General features: G+C 50.8%; 1 protein-coding gene across 4 annotated transcripts in view; it reads right to left on the bottom strand.

Annotated features, from left to right (window-relative positions):
• Positions 1–24,642, bottom strand: part of LOC140911063 (phospholipid-transporting ATPase ID) — a 131,017-nt gene that overhangs the window by 18,654 nt on the left and 87,721 nt on the right. For 3 of the 4 annotated variants that reach the window (XM_073343294.2, XM_073343293.2, XM_073343295.2), the window contains 11 exons: positions 23,448–23,656; positions 21,787–21,830; positions 20,236–20,401; positions 17,854–18,042; positions 17,255–17,370; positions 14,816–14,980; positions 12,323–12,434; positions 9,672–9,777; positions 7,596–7,743; positions 6,012–6,195; positions 1,814–2,037 (listed from right to left, as the gene is read on the bottom strand). In XM_073343294.2, the coding sequence (XP_073199395.1) occupies positions 1,814–2,037; positions 6,012–6,195; positions 7,596–7,743; positions 9,672–9,777; positions 12,323–12,434; positions 14,816–14,980; positions 17,255–17,370; positions 17,854–18,042; positions 20,236–20,401; positions 21,787–21,830; positions 23,448–23,656 (1,663 nt within the window). Of the gene's footprint in view, positions 1–1,813; positions 2,038–6,011; positions 6,196–6,319; positions 6,499–7,595; positions 7,744–9,671; positions 9,778–12,322; positions 12,435–14,815; positions 14,981–17,254; positions 17,371–17,853; positions 18,043–20,235; positions 20,402–21,786; positions 21,831–23,447; positions 23,657–24,642 lie in introns of those variants that run through there. The other variant, XM_073343296.2, reaches the window with a different exon arrangement.

Raw genomic sequence — 24,642 nt, forward strand, 5'->3', positions numbered from 1 at the left:
ATATTTTTACCCATGGCTTGCCAGAGCTGATGCTCCTTTCTATTTTCCTTGGTAGGATTTGACTTCCAATTATTAAAGAATGCCTTTTTGCTTCTAATAGCTTCTTTTACTCTGTTGGTTAGCCATGGTGGCATTTTTTTGGTCCTCTGTGTCAGGGATTCTCAAACTTCATTGCACTGCGACCCCCTTCTGACAACAAAAATTACGACAAGACCCCAGGAGAGGGGACCGAAGCCTGAGCCCATTTGAGCCTCACTGCCCCGGGCCGGGGGACCAAAGCCGAAGCCTGAGCCCCACAGCCCTGGGCAGGAGGGGCGGGGCGGAAGCTGAACCCGAAGTGCTTCAGCGACGCAGGAGGGGAGGTTGTAACCTGAGCCCCGCCGCCCAAGGCTGAAGCCGAAGCCTGAGCCCTGCCACCCAGGGCTGAAGCCCTTCAGCTTCGGCCACAGGTGGTGGGGCTCAGTCTTTGGCTTCGACTCTGGGCCCCAGCAAGTCTAACACCAGCCCTGGCGACCCCATTAAAATGGGGTTGCGACCCACAGTTTGAGAACCGCTGCTCTATGTTTCTTATGAGGTGGCAGCAGGGTGGTATGACAGCCACTAGGTGGCAGCAGTGATCCATCACAGGCCCCTGCAGAAGTAGCAGAAATTGCAACTGAGGCCAGTGTGGGATGCCGCCTTCTGACCCATATATCAGAGGCCTGCTGGGAGAAATGCTGACCTGCTCTCTGCTCGTCTGCTGCATGTTAGCCCCGGGGCATTTTCCTGGCCAAACATTGTCACATTATCTGGGTCTCCCCCGTGCTACTGTGAAGCACCCGCGTGTTCCCCTGTAGCTAGCACTAAGTGTACGGGTGCAGGGGACGTGGGCCACAGCACGTGGCTTTTCACTGTACAGACTTCCCTGGGAAGCAGCTACAATCCACAGGAGATTTGGGCTTCAAATAATTTTGTGGCATGTTGCTTAAACCAACAAAGGCAGCCATGGCATTGCCGAGCTCTGCCCCAGCATACGCTTCAGGCCCGGCCAGGTCCCTGCCTTGACTCCCCTGCCCTACCTATAATGTGAACCAGCCCATGGATTTCCTTCCCCCTTCTCGCATGTTTTCCCACGTGGTCCCCTCATGAATGGAACGGCCTCCGCATCCCCGCTTCTGGATTTACAAAATACTCAATAATTTTACATCAACATCCTTTCACAAAATCCTGATGAGTATGTGAAATTCCGTGACTCCAGAGAAAAGTGTCACTGGGTGGCTACTGGTGTTAAGCAGGCCTTGAGCACCCCATTGCTGTCAGCAATGGAGCAGGAGAATGGGTGAGAACATCAGCTAGGGAAATTCACTACCAGTGCCCATGGGAAGAAGAAGAAGTATCCCCGCCAGAAACACTCGGAATAATGACATATGAGTAATGTTTGCCCCAAGGAAGGAGCTGGCTTGTCTCATCATGGCTGTATTTTGCAGAGGAAGCTACTTTTGTCCACAGGACTGAGAGTCAGGAAAGCTGGGTTCCGCAGGCTCCCCATGTGATTCAGACAAGTCACTCAGGACCACACTGTGAAAGTTATGTAGGCACCCAAAGCTGATGATGAAAAAAATCTGGCCCTTGGCCTTTCTATGCTTCAGTGACTCCATCAGGAAAAGGGGGATAACTGGACTTCCACAGAGTACCTCACAGCGGGACGAGAAGGGGGCTCTTCAGTCCTGTCTGTAAAGTGCTTTGGGCTCCTCTGCTGGAAGATGTTAGGGCAGGAAAAGGATTATTATCACATTTAATATAGAGTGTGACAGGAACACAGAAACTGGCCCACCTGTGCAGAGAACCCGGAGAAGAATCCATACCAGAAATGAACTAATGTGAAGGCAAAATTCTTATAGAAGAAGTATCTGAGGAACTTGCACATGCGGATGTAGGACCATCGCCCGTGGACTAAGAGCAGGCGCTGCAGGTAACGGAACTGTGCGAAGGAAAAGTCGCTGGACAGCACAGCCTGCATCCCCTCCTGGCCACTGATACCGACCCCAATGTGGGCAGCTGCAAAAAGAGGAGAATCCAGATCATTACAATGAGAGCTTTGGTAGCGTTAGTGTTTATTAGACTACCCACTGTATGCTGGGAGATGTAGTCTTTGTGGGTCACACCCACACTTGAGCAGAGGGCATTCCTGCATGGAACACATTTGGCCCACCAGTCACACTGCAGGCTGCTAAGTAACAGATTGGTTTCTGAGTACTAATTTGTATATTTCCAACAGCTGAGTTCATTTATGTGCTAATGACAATGAATCTTTTCCTTGACTGTCAATGTTTTCCAGCAGCACAAACCAACTTTATAATATTGCCATTGCGAGAAAATGACCTTTGAGATGTGTTTAAATGCATGGAGTGTGCATGGCCGCCCCCACAGCCCCAGTTGCATGCTATGCTTCTGTACACTAAGAACGGCCATTCTGGGGTCAGACCAACAGTCCATCTAGTACAAACCAGCCTGAGTCATCTTATAGTCTGTGGGCATTATTAGTTCAATCAAACATTTACACAGAAAAGTCTTAATAATAACTTGCATTTATTAAACAGAGACATAAGTTTAATGTGACAGCTAACGATAGAGATTTAACTAATGACACCATTCTTGATGGCTGGGGGTTGATTGGATTCGGAGGCTCCTATGGAATAACGAGTTGAGGAGAACTCTGAGTCCCCATCTTTTCGTGGTGGTAGTGGTATTTTCTAATTATCCCTGTACCATGCTTTTTCCCCCCTTTCTTGACTGGCTGCCTGACTTATCATCTCCCTTGAAGCCCCCGACTTAGTCTTTTCTTTCTTAATTAAAAGGCCCTGGTTAATCAATTTGTATAAATTAAAGTGAGGAAGATTAACAAGAGATTCTTCTGAATAATCTTACTTAATTAAATCTAGTGTGAGGAATTGTTGTAGTCATAAGGCACCAAATAAAGAAACAGTACTGTCAGAGACTAGAAGGCTGCGTTTCAGGGCTTGACCGGGAGGGCTGGGAGGTGCCCAGGGGTCACACGGGGACGCTAAGACATTCACACAAAACTATACAGAACATTTACAGGCACCCAAGCGGTCTCCTTTCACTCTCCTCACAGGTCTGTCAGCCGCTACTATTTGCACTGCCGGAGTGCCCAGAGGCCCCAGTCAGGATCAAGGCCCTCCCTGGGATGAGGGCTGTACGGATACACTGCCCAAAGGGTTTGCAATCACAGTAACGAGCGGGAGTAGTAGATGGGCAGAGGGACTGGTGGAAGGACAAGGGTAACACTGACAGGCACTCAGGAGGACACAGACCCACTCTGGGTGCACCCACACGGTCCTGAGTCTTTAAAAAAAAGGGACTATCTAAAACAAACCAACAAAGATCAGCAACCCTGGCTGGCCACATACCCAGCTGGGAACAGATCATGGAACTCCCCCACCCAGGAAACACCTACTTCACAACCTGCCCATTCAGGCAGCTCTGATCTGGGGCTGCCAGACACCCACAGAACGGAGTGTTCTTTCTGCTGGCCAGGTGAATGTCTTGCTGGTGAAAGCCATCCGCGTGGCAGCCCTGGAGCCCTGGCCAATAATGGATTTCATTCTATCTCTACCAACCCTGTGGTGCCTCATGAAGACCGTGATGGAGCCAGACTGAAGAGGAGATCTATGGCAGTTCCGTGCGTGTCAGGAGAGTGGAACATGGGAACGAGATCAGCCGTCAGCTCTGGAAGCAGAGACGTGCCCAGGGAGGGAGTCTCTGTCATTCCCACTGAAGTCAGCAGGGCTAGGTAGGTGGGGAGAAGAATCTGGCTTGCAAGCCGAGTGGAACGTCTTCACTGACTTGGTTACTTACCTGTAACCCGAGTTCATCGAGATGGGCTCTGCAAAGTCCTACTCGTGGGATCAAGGTCCCGTGCTACGAGTTTCTGGAACGTCCCTCGATCTGCTGGCAATACTCTGACTTACACATTTTGGGCTGTATAAGTGGCAACAAGGGCACACTGTTGACTCATATCCAGCTTCTCGTCCACTGTAACCCCGCGGTCCTTTTCTGCAGAACTGCTGCTGAGCCTCTCGGTCCCCAGCCTGTAGCAGTGCATGGGATTCTTCCGCCCTAAGTGCAGGACTCTGCACTTGTCTTTGTTGAACCTCATCAGATTTTTCCTCATTGTGACTTGTTCTAGGGGAGCCAGCAGTTCGGTCACCTCTGTTCACTTTTTGGTCCTTTCACCTGGAGCGAATGCTCATTTTGGTGTCCTGCTGTCCTTGTTTGCCTAGAGCTGCATAGCTGCTTTCCTGTGGGAGGTACTGCTCGCTGAACTCCCACCACGGAGAATGTGCAGAGGCCGCTCAAGGAAGAAATGGAGGTTACTTATCTGGCACCGGAGTTCCTAGAGATGGAGTCTGTATTCATACTCCTCGTCCACCTTCCCCACTTTGGAGATGGCAACGAAGTGTCTCTTGGCAGAAATCAAAAAATTGTTGTTTTACACTATGCCAAGTGTAATAAATAGTCCAAAGGTAATGGCCAATGAGCCCATTATCAGGCCCACCTGCTTTGGAGCTGCTCAGATGGGGAAATCTCTCTCAGTTCATGGAGTAGCCTTGGCAGATCAAAGATTTCTGCTTTCCAGTAGAATCTTTTGGACCTTAGTATAAACATTCCTGTTCAAGAGTCCACTATCCAGATTCAAGCTGTTGACCAGAGAAACTCTGAACCTTGGAGGAGACTCCCACTCATCTTGGAGGCAGGCGACGAAATGGTTTGGAAAGCAGGACTTTCAGATACTAATCTCATATTCACGATACTGAATGACAAAATTGCCAGTCTCTAGCCAAGGCTATTGACAGCAACTTGGTACCAACTAAATCGACACTGGAAAGCCCTTTAAATTCAATCCAGGGTGACATATAGAGAAGTTCCTGCTCTTCGTGCAGGAAACAAATGCAATATTGATGTTAGGTTTTGCTTGCCCTTGAATCAGAACCATCGACAAGCACAGTATCCCTGGTGGGAAAGGACTTAACTGGTATTTGCCTCCTTGTAGAAAAAAAATTAATACGAGATGGAGCCCTTGATAGAGCCCTTGCACGGCTGGGTGTCACTGTGTCTCAGAGTCTGTCACTGTGTCTTCTTTCCCTGGTGGAGGAGACACTGGACCCATCCAGTGGTGACACTGAACTTCATGAATGGGAACTTTTCCTAACACAACTGGCTAGAGCAACCCCCCCTGTGGCGGTCCAGGTAACGCGTCGCTGTAATGCTGTCCATCAGAACCTAGGTCTGGATTTATGAAGGGGAGAAAACACTCACAAGCCAGAAATGGCTCTCAGCTCCGGTACCTCGACATGGAGCAACATCTCTCATTGAGACGACAAACCTGGGAGTGGACGGAGCGTGGGGTAAAGAATCTTTTCTCTCCTTGAGAACTAATACCGCACTTGGCAGGAAGGTGACCTGGGAAACTCCCTGGAGGGCATGTTCTTTCCCTGCCTAGTGAAATAAGGTATCTAAAAAGCACTGGGACATTGTGACTTGGGTGATCCTCGTGTAAAGACAAGGTAATGGAGTTAGGAAGAACCCTGCTGAGGCCTCGGTCTGGTGTGAAAGCTATCGCTAAGCTGCACCAGTAAGGAATCTGAGCCCTGCAGGAAAGTTTGTAGGTCTGGAATACATCCAGATTTCAAAGACCCCATGCTGCCTAGCAGGGATGAAGGTACAATTATATTGACCAAGGTCAACTTTGACTCCAAACAGAGGGATGTGCAGAGAGACAGATGTATGAAGATATGAAAGTGACTGCCTTTGAGACTGTCTGATAGCTCTGGCTGCTGGTAGCAGTGATGTGACCATGGCACCGAAGAATCTGGATCCAGGACAAGTTCCAGATTAGAAAGCCTCGCACTAGCAGAGCAGCTCCTATGCTTCTTGCAGCATGGGCACTGGTGTGTGCCAGGAAGGAAGAACACACCAGGAGACAGCTGGGCAGGGCTGCCTCTACTTACTTTTGATCATGCTGACATCGTTTGCCCCATCACCGATCGCCAGGGTCACTGCCTTCTTGTACTTCTTCACCAGCTCCACCACCTGGGCTTTCTGCAGGGGGGTCACCCGGCAGCAGATCACCACTTTGCACATGCTGGCTGTTCGCACCAGCTCGAGCTCCAAGTTCCCTTCTAGTGCGTAAGCCTGTGGAGCGGAGGAGAACATGCTATGAAAGTGAGGTCAGTCCAGATACAGCGCCAGCCCAAACCACGGAACCAGCAGGAGGAAGAATAACTAACCCATGGTGTCAGAGAAAGTGCCTGTGAGTCATGATGCCCAAAGGAGTTACTAGGCCAAGAATAAGAGCTGGGATGAGATTTCAGAGCAGCAACGACACCTGCCTCTATCACCAAAGATCCCCCTTTTCATTATTAGCAGTGACACTAGCGGAGTTTGCCCTCTTGACCTTGGTGGGTGGGTCTCTGCTCACTCCTTCTGGCTTAGTTCCTAAGGTGAGAGTAGAGGTTTGTATCCTGAGAAGACCCTGCAGCACTGACTTTCTATTACAATTATAAACATGCTGTAACTTACAATTAATCAACTCCCACGAACATTCCTCAATGGACCCTCCATAATTCCCTTTCCTGCCAAATCTGGGACACATGTAAAATTCATCTGGCTGATCTACAGACTCCAAGCCCCCTGCCTCCAAAAAACCCCCAAACAAAACTACGTCCCAGATGGGCTGATTTACAATTTGGGAGTGCTTTAAAAAAGGCTACTAGAACTGGTCATAAGAAAAAGACAAACAAAATAAATCTTCCTTCCCAGTGTTGACCTTTTACTTTATTAGGATGTGTTATTTCCATTCCTGAAATCAACAAAGATAACTGGACGTCTGCTCAGAAACTCATCCCTCCGACACTGCCTGGCAGGTAGGGACACATTTCTGCCCTTTCACATTTCTTACAGAATGTGCTTCTTGTGCTTTGATGTCTTCTCTGCAGACATTCACGGAGGGAATCCGCATGACTCCCTCCTCCCCAGAGTCATACAGCAGGCCAGCTGCCCTTTCCACTTAAGGCAGCAAATCAGCAGCCCAGATTTCCTTTATTCCAAAAACAGTAAGCCGTGTGAGTCACCCACACCCCCGCGTCCCTCCCATCAGCAGCAGGCAGGCTTGCTCAGCTGGAGAGACCTTTTCGTGATTCGGTTTTACCGTGCTATGGAGAGCAATAGTTTTTACCACTTTCCAAAACAACCTCAATGCACAAAAAACTCATCTAACAAAATATTATATGCAAGCCTCGGTAATGTCCCTCCATGCACACAAATCAATGTGTCGTGTAATGCTGTGCGTTTAGCCATAACAAACATGGTGCTGCTCTCCACTCGCTGTTGATATTTTTGTTTACACAGGATCACAGATGTGAATGTGGCAACACTGGGACTCTGTCACCACTCTCATGGAGCTGGTCCAGGCTCCAGGTTCCGCGTGAGAAAAGCTAGCGGCTTTCCTGCACACTAAGAGTCAGGTTTTCCAGGGAACCGCCGCCAACTCTTTGACAAGCCTGGAGGCAGCAGGCACACCAAGCCATCCTTACCAAACTATGGCCGTTAATAACCAGGCCATACACCCCATTCGCTTGCTCTTCAGGTAAGATCCTTGACTTCGTGGAAGGGTTTATAAACTTGATGTTAATTTCATCACTGTCCAGGAAGGAATCCGGATTCATTTTCTTCCTTGCAGTCCTTAAAAGGATCAGTCATTAAAAATACAGAAACAAATGTATGTTATTTTCTTAAACCCAGGTTTTTTAAAGAAAAACATGTTCCCCCTTGTTAGTATCATTCTTCTTGCAGAGGGTTTGAAGGACTCTGGCAGCATACAGGGCTGGAGTAGCCCTCGGAGAATTCCTCTAGTGACAGAGCAGTGTATGGCGAGGATATGTAGCCCTAGGATTCCCTGCCCCTGAAGCGCCTAGCCTCGAGGCTAGCTGGGGCTGGGATGCAAAGCAGCCCGTAGGAAGCTGTGGGATGACCACTGGAAGTTATAGCAGCCCCTGGAGCTTGTACTGGCCTCTGGAGCCGGCAGAATCCATGAGGCACAAAGGTGGCTTCAAACCATCTTTACCCCTCCCATCAGGCAGTGCCTTCTGAGACACCGGCCCCCCATCAACGCCCCCATCATCAGCTTAGGATCAGACATGAAGAACAGACTGGCTCCTCCCTATGGACGAGCTGAGCAAAGCATCCAGCTACGGGACCAGAAAAAAGGATGACCTTGGAAGTTTAGACTTGAAATTAGACAAAGGTTTCTAACCATCAGAGGAGTGAAGTTCTGGAACAGCCTTCCAAAGGGAGCAGTGGGGCCAAAAGACATATCTGGCTTCAAGACTGAGCTTGATAAATTTGTGGAGGGGATGGTATGATGAGATAGTCAAAGAACAATTAATTGCCAAAAATTAGGCTATTAGTAGTAACTATGCCCAATGGCCTGTGATGGACGTTAGATGGAGTGGGATCTGAGTTACTACAGACAATTCTTTCCTGGGTGTCTGGCTAGTGAGTCTTGCCCACATGCTCAGGGTTTAGCTGATTGCCATATTTGGGGTCGGGAAGGAATTTTCCTCCAGGGCAGACTGGCAGAAACCCTGGGGGTTTTTCACCTTCCTCTGCAGCGTGGGGCACAGGTCACTTGCTGGAGGATTCTCCGCACCTTGAAGTCTTTAAACCATGATTTGAGGACTTCAATAGATCAGACAAAAGTTAGGGGTTTATTACAGGAGTGGGTGGGTGAGATTCTGTGTCTTGCGTTGTGCAGGAGGTCAGACTAGACGATCATAATGGTCCTTTCTGACCTTAAAGTCTATGACTCTATGACCTGTTGGTGCAGCAAGAACCACTTTATGTCCACAACTGAAGGCACCATGGCCCCAGACCCTCTGGCCCACGACGATCCAGAGTGGTCACCACTGTCCTTTTTTACATCAATTTTAGGGCCAGAATGGACCATTCATAATCCTCTAGTCAGACATGCATAGCACAGGCCACAGAATTTCACTCCATGATTCCTGCATCAAGCCCATCTCTGCTGGCTGAATTAGGGCGGACCTTTCAGAGACAGCCAGTCTAGAGTTAAAGTTCACTTTTGGTGAACTGTGTTAGATGAAAGATGTGGACAAATCGGAGAAAGCCCAGAGAAAAGCAACAACAAGGAATAATGGTCTAGAAAACACGGCCTGTGAGGGAAGATTGAAAACATTGGGTTTGTTTAGTCTGGAGAGCAGAAGACTAAGGCGCCACATGATAACAGCCTTCAAGTACATACTTACCCACTGAGGAAAGGATGGGAAGCAATGGACGTAAATTGCAGCAAGGGAAATTTAAGTTAGACATCAGGGTGGTTAGTCACTGGAACAAATTGCCTAGGGAAGTTGTGGAATCCCCGTCAATGGAGGCGTTTAAGAGCAGCTTAGAAAAACACCTCTCAGGGATGGTCTAGATAACACACAGTCCTGCCACAGTGCATGGGACTGGACTAGATGGCCTATCGAGGTCCCTTGTTACTGTCCTACATGTCTATGATCCTATGAAGACAGAAGGCTAGAATGGCACAAACACCCTCCAGTTCTCTATGCTAAACATACCACGTGGCGATGCACAATCTGGCTCTTTACCTGAGTTCATCTAACACGTCCTCAGAGCTGTTGCCTTCAATAATGAAAACGTCCTTCATGTCATCATGCAGCATATTGCAGGAGTAGCCAATATTCACGGCAGTCTCTGAAAAAAATCAACAATTTCATTCAGACTCAGACAGGAATGATATCGGTTACCCAGCCACCCTGCGCCTCTCCTTGGGCCATTTCCATGACTGACGAGTACTGTGCATCTCATCAGAGACCAGGCTTCCTAGGGTCACAGAGACTGACATCTCGGCACAAGAGACTCAGCTCTTCCTGCTGCTGAAGTGGATGCACTGACTTTCCCATGCAATTTACTGCATGTGGGTCACCTGCTGTGCATGGACCCTGATGATACAAAGGCACTTCTGAGGAGACCAGAGCCCTTTGACCGTGTCCCTGAATGGCATTTGTCCTGCCTGCACTGCTTTGCAACACGCTGCCTTCAGCCCTGTACCCGAGAACTGGCTGGATTTCAGCAGGACTGAAGGTAAAAAGGGCTGGATCCTGAGCTTGCTGACATCAAAGGAACAATGTCAATTTATACCATCTAAGGATCTGGCCCATGTCCAAAAAGCCATTTGGCCTCTTTGGGGAAGAAAGCCATAATAGAAATGTTCCCTCCAGCTCTCCAGATGCAGGTGGGGAGGTCATGAGGACCAGAGAAGCAGCTACAGGTTGTGTGGTTCCATTTGTTGTGTAGTTCTTGGGAAAATGAAGCTCCACAGAAAAATGCTGCTCTCAGGTTGGCAGACCAGGTACCAGCTCAAGCCAAGGCCACTAGGCCTCTCTGAAAACACTGACAAATGCCCAGCTGGAAACCCATGTGGCTCACCTGCATGCTAGCATTGCTAAAACAGATGTTACGGTTCTAAGAAAGCGTGTAGTGTTTGACCTTTATGAACCGTGTGAGAGTTGCTGCAGGCGTTGATCTCACTGGTAATAGCTGCACCCCATGCTACAGGGAATAGGGGTAACTACAGAAGTGTTCCAGAACTAGGACACTGGAAACCCCCCAGGCAGGAGAGGAGCATTACCAAGTGTGACATACCAGTGAACCACTAGGGGTGTCCCCTGCCCAACAGAAGGACACTCATAGACACCAGATGAACCAGTGGACAGGAGACGTTGTGGATTGCTCCCCCACACCCATGAAGTACGCAAACCCATGTCCCCTTACAGTATGAACTATGGGGGAAGGCTCTGTATCACCAGGCTGCTTGGCATTTGGAGAAGGCAGTATTTCTAAGCATAAACAAGGGATCCCCTGGCTGCTTAGCCTGGGTTACCCCTAAAGGACATAAAGAGCTTGCACATTACAGCAGCTCCTGCTGCTTTTTGGAAGCTAAGGGCTGGTCTACCCTACGAATTTACATTGGCGCACGGCGCACTTGTAGCGTGTCTGGTGAAGACGCTCTAAGCCAGTGAGAGAGCTCTCCCACCAGCTTGACTCCACCTCCATGAGAGGCAGTAGCTATGCCGGCAGGAGAGCATCTCCCGCTGACCCAGCGCTGTCTACACTGCAGGGTAAGGGGTCAGCGTAACTACATCACTCAGGGGGGTGGATTTTTCATACCACTGAGCGACACAATTATACCAAGTAAGTGTGTAGTGTCAACCAAGCTTAGGACTGTAAATCATTTCTGTGCATATGTTACCTGCTTTAACCTTGCAAACAACCCTCCTTTCTTTTTCCTAGTTAATAAACCTTTAGTTAGTTTATAACAGGATTGGCTACAAGTGCTGTCTTTGGTGAGAGATCTAAGTTACCATTGACATAGGGGAAGTGGCTGGTCCTTTGGGATTGGGAGTAACCTGAATAGTGCTGTGATTTTTGGAGTAAGGGACCATCTATCACAAGGGCAGGCTCCCCTGGGTGGCAAGGCAGACCTGAGTGCCCAAGAGGGCTGTCTGTGACTCCATGGTTAGGCTGTTGTGGTGCCTGAGGAGTTCACACTTGGTAATTGGTTGGCGAAATCTAAGGACAGAACATGCAACCAGTGTGGGGTTTGTGCCCGTTTGTAACAGTCTGCCCTGAGGTTGGCACCCACCTTCGTGAGCCATTCCAGACAGCCTGACAGCTGCAGGAATTTATTCTCTGTGACCACAACCCTTCCCCACTGAGTGCTTTCTGCAAATTTCTGTGACATGCTGTGGGCCCTCCTCCCCCACCCCCATTCCACCATTCCAGATCACTAATCATGGTGCTAACAAAGATCAGATCTAACACCAAGTCCCTGGCTTCAGGAAAGCAGGACTGGGTCTTTCCATTCCCTTTCACCAGATCAGACAGGGCTGGGAATCTTCAAGTGACTCCTCCCTCTCCTCTGTCACCAGGGCAGGTAGGTGTGCGTGTGTTGGCTCCTTTCCCGAGGACTGTCTCTATCGCTCCCACCCTCCAGAGTGCCCGCAGCCTCAGGACTCACACTAGGCCTGACCATTCAGACCCATGGAGTTTTGCCGGAGTAAACACTGAGCATGGCCCTCAGGATCGGCCCTCTCCTAGGTGCTCAAAAGGAGGCAGAATCAGGATGCAGGCAATGGAGGGAACAGCCTATCCATAGGAAAGGAAAGGAAAGGAAAGGAAAGGAAAGTCAGAGGCAGCAGCCCAAAGCCGTGTGTCTGTCCCAGACCATCCCCTTTACCTTGCTTGTCTCCAGTCAGAACCCAGATTTTAATGTGGGCTTTGGTCAGGGTTTCAATCGTCTGGGGGACTCCATCTTGTAACTTGTCCTCAATAGCCGTGGCACCTAGCAGCTTCAAAGACAGAGGGAAATGTGTGAGCTCCCCAGTGGTCAGCATTAGAGGAGAGCGCAGTCACTTCTGCTCCGTCCTTCTGGCCGCACACACAGGGCGTGGGGCTCAGCCCAGGCTTGATTCCACTCGGCTCTATTTATTGTACACGTTATTGTGGGCCTGATCCCACAAACCCTCGTGCATGCGAGTCATCCCGCTGAGCCGGCTGGCCTGCGTGCATGCATAAAGCGCTCAGGTACCTGCTTACAGGACTGGAGGCCGTTCTCTTTCTCCACCCGCCCTGCACTTGCCGCAGCGCAGCGTGGTACCTTACAGACTGGACTATTGTCCACACGGATGTGTCAGGGCACAAACAGTTTTAAGAGTCTCTTTCCCTACTTGTTGGCAACAACCACTGACCTCGAATATTGGTGACACGTGGGCCCAGGAAGGTGATGATCAGATGTAAATGAGATTTCGGCTCTAGCTTCTAGCTGAGGTTTTTAGGCAGAGCCTATCACTGAGCTTTCTACCTGCTATTGGGGTAGGCTCAGAGTTCAGGTCTCAGGCTCTGAGCCAGTGCCTGGGTCTGACTGGGACTTCAGGATTAAAATCTCCTAAGCTATGTTTGAGAGACCTCTGCTATCCTGAACAGCAGACATCTGCTCCGTCAGCTGTTCTTGGATCCTTCCTTGGAATCAGAGACAATGTAACAGCAAGCCCACTCGCCTTTCCAGAATGCAGAGCTGTGACCCATCCTGACAGGTACCTGGATCTCTGAACCACATCTTATTAAGTCAGTTACATGTGGGGCTTGCTCCAGATCCCTTGCGGCCTAACGGTGTATTCATAACCAGCCGGCTAGTGAGTGATCGGGTGAGGGAAGCATGGAATGGAAAAGAAAAGATGAAAAAGACTAAACTCCTCCTGCTTGTCACAGAATAGAGTGAGGTCTGCTCTGACGCACTGCGTGCAACAGCAGCCTGAGGCTGAGTCACCCAGGGCTGTCGTAGATGTAACGTCAAAGTCTCTCACACCCAGGCAGCTGCAAGCCCTCTGCCACCTTTTGAATCTGGTCCGGAAGCGTTTCAGTCCTCCCCAAGCAGTGCTCAATAGAGCGCACACGATGCTCATGAATTCCGAACACACTGAGGCTACAGGGCCCTGGGACGAAGGCCTGAGCTCTCCCGTGGCCATGCTCTCTCCGTAACTGTAGTGAAGCACCATGGAGCTCTGGTATCTGGTACTGTGCATGGACAGTGGGGAAAACCCATGGGCCTTGTCAGGAGTTCTGCTGGCCTTTGCCTGCCTGCTCAGATCTGGTGTACAAACCGTGGAAGGGGGAGGGGAGCAGCTTCCTTTCCATGACTCTCTCCTTTGCTTTGAATACAATCAGCATGAAGCTGAACATGTGTGTTATTAAAATCTCTGAACTTAACCAGGTTCCATCCCCACTCTCCATCATTACCTCCCCCTACTGCCTCCTGGCTCCTTCCGCAGGCCCCTGACACTGCACAGAAAACCTCCTGTCCTCAGCTCTCAGCAGGATCATAAGACTGCATGACCCAGGACCCTCCTACTTCCTCATGGCCTCCCTGCCAGCATCCCCCACACCAGATTCTCCTTTTTCTCTCTCACGACTGGGCTATCCCTCCCCCAGTTCCTTCCTGCAAATAAAGTCCTTTCCTCCAGGGTGCACACACAGGCCCACAGGAAACAGAAACCTTCTCAGAGAGCGTGACGAAGCAGCTGTAGAGTTTCCAAGATTTCATAAGAGCTGCTGTGATTGCATAAGCTGCATCGCTTCCATTCAGATAGGGCATGTATCTTCTCTTCATTCAGTCCCTGCAGGTAGCACATGCCGGTGAACCCCAGGGGCATTCAAAAGCAGCAGCAGCAGTCACAGGAGGAGCCTGCTTGCAGATCACAGTTTAGTCATTGCTTTCATTCACTTCAAGCTGACACAAACTGTTCTGTGGACACCCCTCTCTCCTCCCAGGCTGACAGAACAGGTAAAGGCTCCTCCAGAAATGCAGAGGGACCCAGGAGCTACTCAGGACAGGGCTGTTACAGCTCGTCATTTAGAAGTCAGGAGAATAATCGTTCAACTACTTGAACATACAAGGGGCAGCTATGAAATATCTGTACCAGTGTCACCTCCATCCAGCTCTCGTGTGTTCACCCACGAAAAGTCAGCTAACCAGACACCTACGCAAGTTAATATAAAACTGTTCCCAGACAGCTACTGGGTGCCCACCAAGGCATCAGTGAAAACCCAGGTCTGCCATGATCTACCCATTTTAGTTACACAACCCATGTAAAGTCATAGCGATCCGCTTACTGATGAACCAACTTCCCGGCTGCCTGCCCACAGCTTGACCCAAATTCCATGAAAGACCAACCATTAAGTCTTTTTCAATTTCTTCGTATAACTCAGATAACTTCTCTTCCCGTCCATCCAGGGCAGTGCTTGCTTCATGGTGACGTTTGTCCCACTCCTCAAAGTAGTCCTCCTGCAGGTTTTTATAGGCCACAACCAGAGTCCTCAAGCCTTCACCTGCAAACTCCTGCAAGACATGGGTGGAATAGGTGAGGTCCAGGCGGTGGAACACTCTTCTAGCTTGATCTGCAAGGAGCGCTATTTACAAACACCCTCTCACCCAAAAGATGCCAACACAACTTCTGCAATGAATAGGACGAAAAGTTGCATTTAACACTTTAAAGTCACCAGCACCTGGAAATCCAGCTCTACTCTTGTACAGATCCATTTTTAACTGCAGTCTATTGCCTATACAAGAGCAAATCCAAAGGGTTTTCCTACACTTTGACTCTACAGTTTTCCATTATCAATGCATCTATGTCACTGGTATTTGTATGAGGCCCGTGTAAAACACACAGAAAAGAGCTACTCCCAGACTTTCAGAATTGTGCCCATGCAATTGCTTGGCAGAACTGTTGATGTGACTGCATGCTTTCTTTGCATTGAACACCAGTCATTGCATGCACGATTTCAACAAGCAATCACATCTGCACCTTCACAGCGTGAGTGACTGAAAATCTGGATCCCAACGCTTGTTGTAACCAGCCCAGCAACAAGGTTCCCTTTTGGAAAGCTCAGATTCTCCCTCGAGGGGGACAGGTGATAGAGCCACCATCCTTCTCCTGTGGGTTCCACTGCGGGAGGGCAGCTTTCAGCTGCAGCTACCTATGGAATGTGCGGCAAGCTCAGCATCTCCTCCTCCCGCCCTGGCCTGCTGTCTTCCTGTGCTGGGACTTCACTCTGCTATCTCGCTGCAGGCTGTCTGGGCCAGCGTAACCCCTCCTGGTGGACTTTCCACTACCTGGGGCCCTGGGTTCTGCACTGCACCAGCAAAAGCCAGTGTCATCTGGGGGATGAGCATAGGCCCCGATAGATAATATTATCTTGTTAATTGTATCTTATATACAAATGCAAGAATTCTAAATACTAAGATGGGTGAACCTGAGTGCTGGGTATTAACTGAGGATATAGACATAACAGGCATCACGGAAACTTGGAATGATGATAATCAGTGGGACATGATAATACCAGGGTACAAAATATACAGGAATGACAGAGTAGGCCACACAGGTGGGGGTGTGGGAGTGGCCGTATATGTGAAAAAAAGCATAGAGTCAAACGTAGTAAGAATCTTAATTGAATCAAACTGTACCACAGAATCTCTACAGATAGAAACGCCATGCTCCAAAAATCAGAGTATAACAGTGGAAATGTACTATCTACCACCTGACCAGGATGGTGACAGTGATTGTGAAATGCTCAGGGAGATTAGGGAGGCTACAAAAACAGAAAACCAAATAAAAATGGGACATGTCAACTATCCTCATATTCATTAAGAACATGTCACCTCAGGACGGGAGGCAGAGATGAAATTTCTAGACACCATTAATGACGGCTTCTTAGAGCAGCTAGCCCTGGAACCCACAAGGGGAGAGGCAATTCTTGATTTAGTCCTAAGTAGAGCACAGCGTCTGATCCAAAAGGTGTTTATAGCTGAACAGCTAAGTCACTGTGACCATAATGTAACTAAATTTAACTTCCTTGTAGGGGAAAAATTGCCAAAGAAACCCACTACGGTAGCATTTAACTTCAAAAAGGGGAACTACACAAAAAGGAGGCTCGTTAAACGGAAGTTAAAAGGACAGTCACAAGAGTGAAATGCCTGGAAGCTGCATGGAAACTTTTAAAAACAGCAAAATAGAGGCTCAAACTCTGTGTATACCTCAAGGAAAAATGCCCCCATGACTAAACAACAGAGTGAAAGAGGTGGTTAGAGATAAAAGACACCTTTTAAAAATTGGAAGTCAAATACCACTGAGGAAAATAGTAAGGAACATCAACTCTGGCAAGTCAAGTGTAAAAGTATAATTAGGTAGAGCAGAAAAGAATTTGAAGAGCAACTAGGAAAAGACACAAAAACAAGAGCAACGGTCAGATCTGAGGTTACTGCTGCCCTGGGTTGTATTTAGAAAGATGAAAGGCTCAGTAGCCTGTTACCAACTGCCTGAACTATCCAGACTCCAAACCACAACTAAATGTAGGGACCCGATGAATGTGTTTTTCAGGCAATGGCCCCCTGAGTCTTCACAGAATAACTCTTTCCTTTCCATGGTAAGTTACACAGTATTTGCCGATCTCCCAGGGAGATGCCCTTAGGGATGCTTTAGAGATCATCCACTTTCCAGCCTCAGTGTTGGTTCCATTTCCAGCTCCAATGGTGACATCAGAGCCGCTCACAGAGAACAAGGGACTCCCACCCTGCCCGTTATCTACAGAGGGGCTCCCCTGCAAGGGGACTTACATTCAGGTGTTCCATGGTCTCTTCCTGGAGGGGTCCACAGGAAGAATCCAGCAGTTCATAGACAATGGTGTCAGCGCCCTTGCAATACAAGGTCAGGTCACCCTCCGGACTTCGCACTAAAAGCAAGGGGAACAAAAGTTCTGCAAAACCCAGACTACAGCATTTGGCAGCCATCACATCAAGTGTGTGCAGAGACATCCAAACTCGGCCCACCAGGGGTGAGGGTCACCCCTGCTCTGCACAGAATGGAGGAGAATGCAGCCACGCCCATCTGTAATACGGAGGTGTGGTGGCACAGACTGCAGGCCCAACACGCATTGCTCCCCAGTGATTTGAGCAGATGCACTGCTGAAGCCTGTAGTCGCATGTATGGGTGGGGCGCAAGGACATTAATATCCAGATGCCAAGAGAAGGCTACCATTGAAGACCTGGGCAGTCCCTGGTCACTTCCACTCTATCAGTACGTTTACACCACCTTAATCACTGCAGTATCTGGACGCCTTGCAAGGATAGCCATAGAAGAGGAGACCTGGGAGAAGGAGTATGAGTCGGAGAGCCCAAACAAGCAGAAAAGTGGAAGGGAAGTGATGGGAACACACCGATGACAGACATCCTTTTGCGCACGTTGTTGAAGTCCAGAATAGCCAGGAGCTCATAGACCTTTGTTTCTCCCATTTCCACCACAGTGATGGTCTCGGGGGTCCGAGCACGAAATACAAAGCCAAAGTTTCGGGCCGCGGTGACTAGGGCTCCTTCGTCCGGAGACTGGGCCTGATACACCAGGTTACCTGCCATGCAAGAAAGAAACAATGTATGTTCATCTCAGGCCTGGATTCATCACCCTGCTCCCGACGTGAATCAAACACAAGGGCTGAGGCATTCTATAGCCACTGCTCACCTCTTGTCTGGCCATATACCGACCAGATGTAATAAAACCCGCACACAGATGCACTCCTCCACAGGCCACAGACTGACACGCGTTAGGGACGGAGAAGCTCCATTAGGTCCCATCGAATCCATTCCCCAGAGCCAGTGCAAGGTTCCTAGCCTCATCTAGTGGAAGGATCTCCCTCTGCTTGGGAGACTTCTGCAGCCCAAGGGCTCTCACTGCCAGGAACGTTTCCTTTGCTCAGCTTCCTCACCACCCCAGGTACCCTCTGCACCTGTATTGCCGTCCTTCAGATCCCAAAGGACAGGACTGGCACAGCTCTCAGAAGGGCAATGAGACTCTGCCCCAGATGGAATTTGGGGGGACAGGAGCGTGGGATTAGCATGACTACTGAGCCCCCATTTGTCAGGATGCAGCAGGCACTGCCCGTTGCATGAGCTGAGCTCTGCTGGCCGGTGCAGGGAGGACGCAGTGTCTGGCTTTATTCCCATTGGCTCTATGGGGCCAGTGCCACCAGCAACTCTCTGCTTGCAGCGCCTTTGCACTCCTTGCAGTGTTACTGCACTTTGGCCAGCCCTTACTCCAGGCCACAAGGCATGGGAGTCTCCTGGGGTCCTCTCCCCACGAGGCACCCGCAGAGCCATGCCAGCTAATGAGCAACCACAGGCTGACTCGGATGATCAGAGCCCCGTGTGGATACAAAAATTTGGATCTGATCCGCACCAGCACCCTCTAGAGCAGCAGTTCTGAACCAGGCATCTATGGCCCCCTGGGGGGCCGTGAGCCGGTTTCAGGGGGTCCATAGTCCCGTGGAGCCGAAGCCTGGAGCTCCGCAAAGGAGATGCCAGGGCTCACTGCTCCAGGCATCAGCCCCCTGGGGACTCAGGGCTTTGTGGGGGGACCCCCTGAAACCACAGCCCCCCCAGAGGGCCACGAACCCCCAGTAGAGAATGGCTGCTCTAGAGCCCTGTGTGGATAAACAACTTTGGATCCACATCCAATCTGCCATCCACAAAGATGGCAAACAATACAGCCACATCTTAGGGTTGCCAGGCATTTGGATTTCGACTGGAACGCCTGGTCAAAAAGGGACCCTGGTGGTTCTGGTCAGCGACGCAGACCGGGCCATTAAAAGTCCGGTCAGAGGTGCAGTGGGGCTAAGGCAGGCTCCCTACCTGCCCTGGCTCCATGTGGCTCATGGAAGCGGCTAGCATGTCTGGCTCCTAAGTGTAGGGATGGCCAGGGTGGCTCTGTGTACTGCCCCAGCCTCTGCCCTGAGCACTGACTCCGTAGCTCCCATTGGCTGGGAACTGTGGCCAATGGGAGCTGCAGGGGTGGTGCCTGCAGGTGAGGGCAGCGCACACTATGCAGAACCACTTGGCTGCTCCTGTGCCTAGGAGCTGGACATGCCAGCTGCTTCTGGGAGCCACGCAGAACCAGGGCAGGTAGGGAGCCTGCCTTAGCCCCACTGTGCTGCCAACTGGGAGCCGCCTGAAATAAGCACTTCCCAGCTGGAGCCCAAACCCCAAACCCCCTCCCGCACCCCAACCCCCTGCCCCAGGTTAGAGCCCCTTCCCACACCCTAAGTCCTTCCCAGATTCCACACCCCAACCCCATGCCCCAGCCGAGCCCCCTCCGCACTCCAAACCCCTCGGCCCCAGCCCAGAGCCCCATCCGGCACCCCAAACCCCACATCCCCGGCCCCACCCCAGAGCCCGCTCCCCCAGCTGGAGCCCTCACCCCCTCCTGCACCCCAACCCCCTGCCCCAGCCCAGTGAAAGTGAATGAGGGTGAGGGAGAGCGAGGGATGGAGTGAGTGGGGGGGCGGGGCCTCTGAGAAGGGGTGGGGCAGGGGTGGAGCCACAGGGACGGGGCGGGGCAGGGCAAGGGTGTTCAGTTTTGTGCGATTAGAAAGTTGGCAACCGTACCACATCTGCAGATGTGCGTATCCGCGGATGTAAAGCAGATATGTGCGGATTTGCCGGGCTCTGCAGATGATTTCCCAGTGGCCCCGTAGCAGCGTCTGCAGAGAAATGACAGCCCAGCACACTGCTATGAGGTTACAGGCCATGACAGCCGCATCGCTGCTCACCTTCCTCCTTCTCTTCTGGCATCACTGTGTGACACAGCGAGAGCAACCGGAAAAACCTGTGTGTCGCGGCGTCGTCCAGCTTCACAGCTTCCACTAGGCTGTGGTCGTAGAACACAAACTTTGGGTCAGCCAGTTGGTTGTACGAGAAATCAACCTTCTCTGTGTGCTGCAAAGGTGAGGCTGAGGGTCAGCTGGGCAGCTCGCTGCCTCGCCGCGCTCACAGGGATCTCCACCCCCACGACTGCCCTTCCCCCACATAGTCGCGGGGATCCCCCCTCCCCCACGACTGCCCTTCCCCCACATAGTCGCGGGGATCCCCCCTCCCCCACGACTGCCCTTCCCCCACATACTCGCGGGGATCCCCCCTCCCCCACGACTGCCCTTCCCCCACATACTCACGGTGATCCCCCTCCCCCACGACTGCCCCCACCACTCACAGCCATCCCCTACCATGCCTCCCCTCCCTGCACTCAGCAATCTCTCATCCCCACGATTGCCCTACCTGGCCCTGCACCCTCAATGATCTGCCCACACGCTGAAAGAGATTCCCTCCCGCATGGTGAACTCCCCGCGACCCCCCCTTCCCCTTCCCTGCAGCTCCCCCTTCCCCTCAGGGTGCTTCCCCCACCATGCCTCCCTCCCCAGACTCTCGCTGATCTCCCCACACGACCCCTGCCTCCTCCCCCTGCTCATAGGGTTCCCCTACCACAACCTCTCCCTGAAGTCACGGGGATCGCTCTTGCAGGCCATCCACTCACTGACCCGAATGCTTTCACCGACACCCTGCCCCAGGCCCTGCTCCCGGGTGTGACTGCTCATTCCAATGAGAGCAAGACTGGGAGTCCTCTGTGCCCTCGCCACGTTCTCCCAGGGCAGGGGAGAAACCCACATGGAAAAAGCTGACGGCAACCCGATGTAAAGTTTAAATTCTCCCCACCCCAGGCCATCTCTGAAACAAAGTCGCACTGCACGGCACTCTCTCCCTTTGTGGGACCCAGCGGCCCAGCAGCTTGGGTTTTAACGCGTGGTGCTTCAGAGCGGGAACACGCCACACAGAGCGGATTCCTGCCCCAGCTCCAGTGAGGTCCCACGTCTAGAACCAGTCCAGTGTTTCGACCAGCCCAAGATGACACTTGGCACTTACCAACGGAGCAAATCCCCTGCACTAATGTGCGCAGCGGAGCTCAGCCAGCCAGAGCACAATGCGTGTGAGTGTCAAACCTCTGACCTGCTGGTACTGTGCTGCCCTGGGGGGCTGGCAGATCTCCCACAGGGTGGTGGCTTGCCAAGAAATAGGCATTTCTTCCACAACAAATAAGTCCTCCACATTCTGCTGCCTGAGAGAGTGGGAACTGGCTGGATCCTCGCTGCTCATTTTCAGGCTCTCTAATGTTCGGGGTTTTTCAAAAGGTGCAGTCTTAGCTCCCCTCTGTAGGTGCTAGGTGTGTGTGGGTGCATTATATACCTGGGTGGGGTATGGCATGTGTCCATTGGAGCCTACACCAACAGGGTGGCAGAGGACACAGAACCTGCTGGCAGCTAACCACGTACCTCAGTGATCTCAGTCCTCTGCCCAGCCATGTCGTAGACGTCACCTGCAGTTTACAAACACAGAGCGAGTCACACACACAAACTGCAGCTGTGCACAAGCTTTGAGCCTTTGATGCTGACAGAGCTTGAAAGTTGAGAGTGTGAGCCTGAGCGTGCACATTCCTTGGGAGTGGGAAGCTGGGCCAGGAAGGAGACTTTGCTGTTTAGTATGAAAAGCACAACAGAGCAAGCTCTCTCCCACTGTCCCTGCCCAGAGCAGGAGTCTCCAACATGGGGGTAATAAGCAACCTCCTGCTTGTTCCTACCCCTGTAAGTAATAGCGATCGCAGACACTGAAAAACTGCTGAAAGTCCCCTAGGCTAAGAGTGGATTCTTCAGCGTTGTAGCAAGAGGGGTGAAACACTTTTCCACTTTCTCGGCAGGTGTCAAAGGCTTCCCTGGCGGAGTTTGGGTTAGCTTTACTGCTCTTTCAGAGGCAGGGCTATACTGATATAATTGCCACCAGCCTTCATGCAGCCACCTGATTTGATCAAACAGCTTCTCTGTTAACCTACCTGCAATGTGACCCGGGGATTAAAGAGCACATGGAAAACCCAAGCACCTGACAGGTTCGTGAAGGGAACAGGAACCTGGATGAAGACTCAAACTGAACCCAGCAAGCACCAAGGAAGCCAGCTGGCAGAGGGAAATGCTTTCAGGAAATAACTGATACCATCTTTCCGAGGGCCTCTTCCCTCTGGCATTGGAGACAGGGCACAGGTCTGGGGTCATACTAGACACGCAAAGCCCCTTCTTCCCCTCTCCAGATAGCAATACTGATCCATCCTTTCCTCGTGGACAGTCACCTGGCCACAGTGGTTCAGGAATTCACCACCTCCAGCACGCACTACTGCAACTCTCCTATCCAGATAAGCTCACCGGGAAGCTACAGGTGGTGACCTCTCTCTTAAATGGTCCAAGCTGAAGAGAGCATATTACAGATGTGACGCACCCCAATCCCTGCCACAGCCCCTTCATGGCTCTGGAACTCTCAAAGTATTAATGGAATAGTCCAACACTTAGAAGCTGCCCTGCCTTCTGAGATCTGCACCGCAGCTATGATCTGCTGGAGAGCACCTCTAGCAGAGCCCAGGTGTCACCTCAAAGAGCTGAGGGCAGTCTTCTCAACACCAGACCTACGCCTCCAGAGCACGCTTCCAAGGAACAGCCCTAAACCTAATATCTCCAGGTCACAATTCAGCACTCATCCTTTCTACCGTGGTTTTCCTCAAAGACCCAGAACAGAAGATGCCCCAGTAACATGATTCAAGGAAGAAGCCCACCATTAACTAAACAGTAGGAGAGAGACTTGAGTGTCCACCTTCTGGACAGTTCCCACTGGTTCCTAGAATGTGCATGCAATGCCTACCTACTGGGGTGGGTTGGTGGACAGTAAATAGATAGAGGATGGGCAGATGACGGAAAGTGAGAATAATTCTCAGGCTTTGATTAATACAGTGTTAAAGTGGGTTAAGTAATTCTCATATGATACAATTTATTTAAGTAATTTCCCCCACTTCTTACAAGTCCTTTTCTTCTGGATATCTTATGGTATCCCATTTCTGTGACCCAAGAAGAGTTCTGGCAGAAGGTATAGGGAGGAAGATCAGAGATGTTCATACCATAGGATTTCCCATTAATGGAGCACTTGTTGAAAGCCATGATGTTCTGAGTGAGAGTTCCTGTTTTGTCAGAGAAAATGTACTTGATTTGTCCCAGCTCTTCATTGAGGGTGGTGGTGCGGGCTTGGGCTGGCGTATCATTCAACGGGTAATACATTTTACGGTCCCAGTCAATGTAGAAGCTGTTGCCCAAGCGTATAATCTCCACACTAGGGAAAAGAGAAAGAGAAGATGGAACAGTCATTAGGTTAGGGAACAGGATCTTCTGTCTTCAGCTTTGGGGCCAGCAGCTGCATTTAGGATAGGAATCCAAGCGTCGTGGTGGGCTGGTGTATCCCCCAGACCATCCTGAGATGGCTGCAGGCCACATGCATTTTAAAGGTGCTACGACAAGCGCCATGAAAACAGCTGCTAGACCGAGGTCCAGGTTCCTTCTGGGTTTTTAGTACCTTTTTAGAATAGATTTCAAAAGCTTCACAGTCACAAGCACTCCAGAGACTGAGCTAGTGCTTTCTCCTAACCTACGACCAGTCTATGTGGGTGCTCGATGCTGTCTGTGTGTAAGCCAGGCACAGGGCCCGGGTGGCCGAAAGTATGCCTGGCAAAAGTACCCCCTGGGTGTGGGGCAAGATGCAGCCAGCCCTGCCCCAAATTGGGCAGGACTGACAGGGGAGAGGGTGTGGTTGAGTTAGTCCTTCCCTGGAGCAGGCTTTGCACTCCAATGACGGAAACCCTGCGGGAGGGCAGTGGTGTGAACAATGCCCAGAGGTGAATCCCACCGCAGGACTCCCAAGCTCCAGTTAACCCTGCTGTGATTAACCAGCAGCACTGCACTCTGGGACCTGAAGCCTGTGTAGGCCACAGCTCCATACTGAGGGGGAAGGCAGCTGCAGTGATCTGCTTCATTTTCTGCACATTAGGGTGCAGCTTTCAGGTTTAGTGGGGTCAATGGGGTTCTCAGCTGGGCAAAGATAGGATGCCCCACGAATTAGTGTGCAGGAGAGCCAGAAATGGTGGCCTTTCTGAAGAAGCTTGAACAAGACAATCTGACCTTCAAAGCAAGTGAGCCCTTCTGTGATTTAATGTAATCAGAGAGATTTATTCATACACAAGTAACTTGAATTTCCATTTCACTGTCACTGTGAACTACTGGACAGGAAAAGAATGAATTCTGTGCATGCTCTAAATCAAAACA

Source organism: Lepidochelys kempii, chromosome 5, assembly GCF_965140285.1.
Source record: "Lepidochelys kempii isolate rLepKem1 chromosome 5, rLepKem1.hap1, whole genome shotgun sequence".
In the NCBI taxonomy this organism is placed as follows: Eukaryota; Metazoa; Chordata; order Testudines; family Cheloniidae; genus Lepidochelys; species Lepidochelys kempii.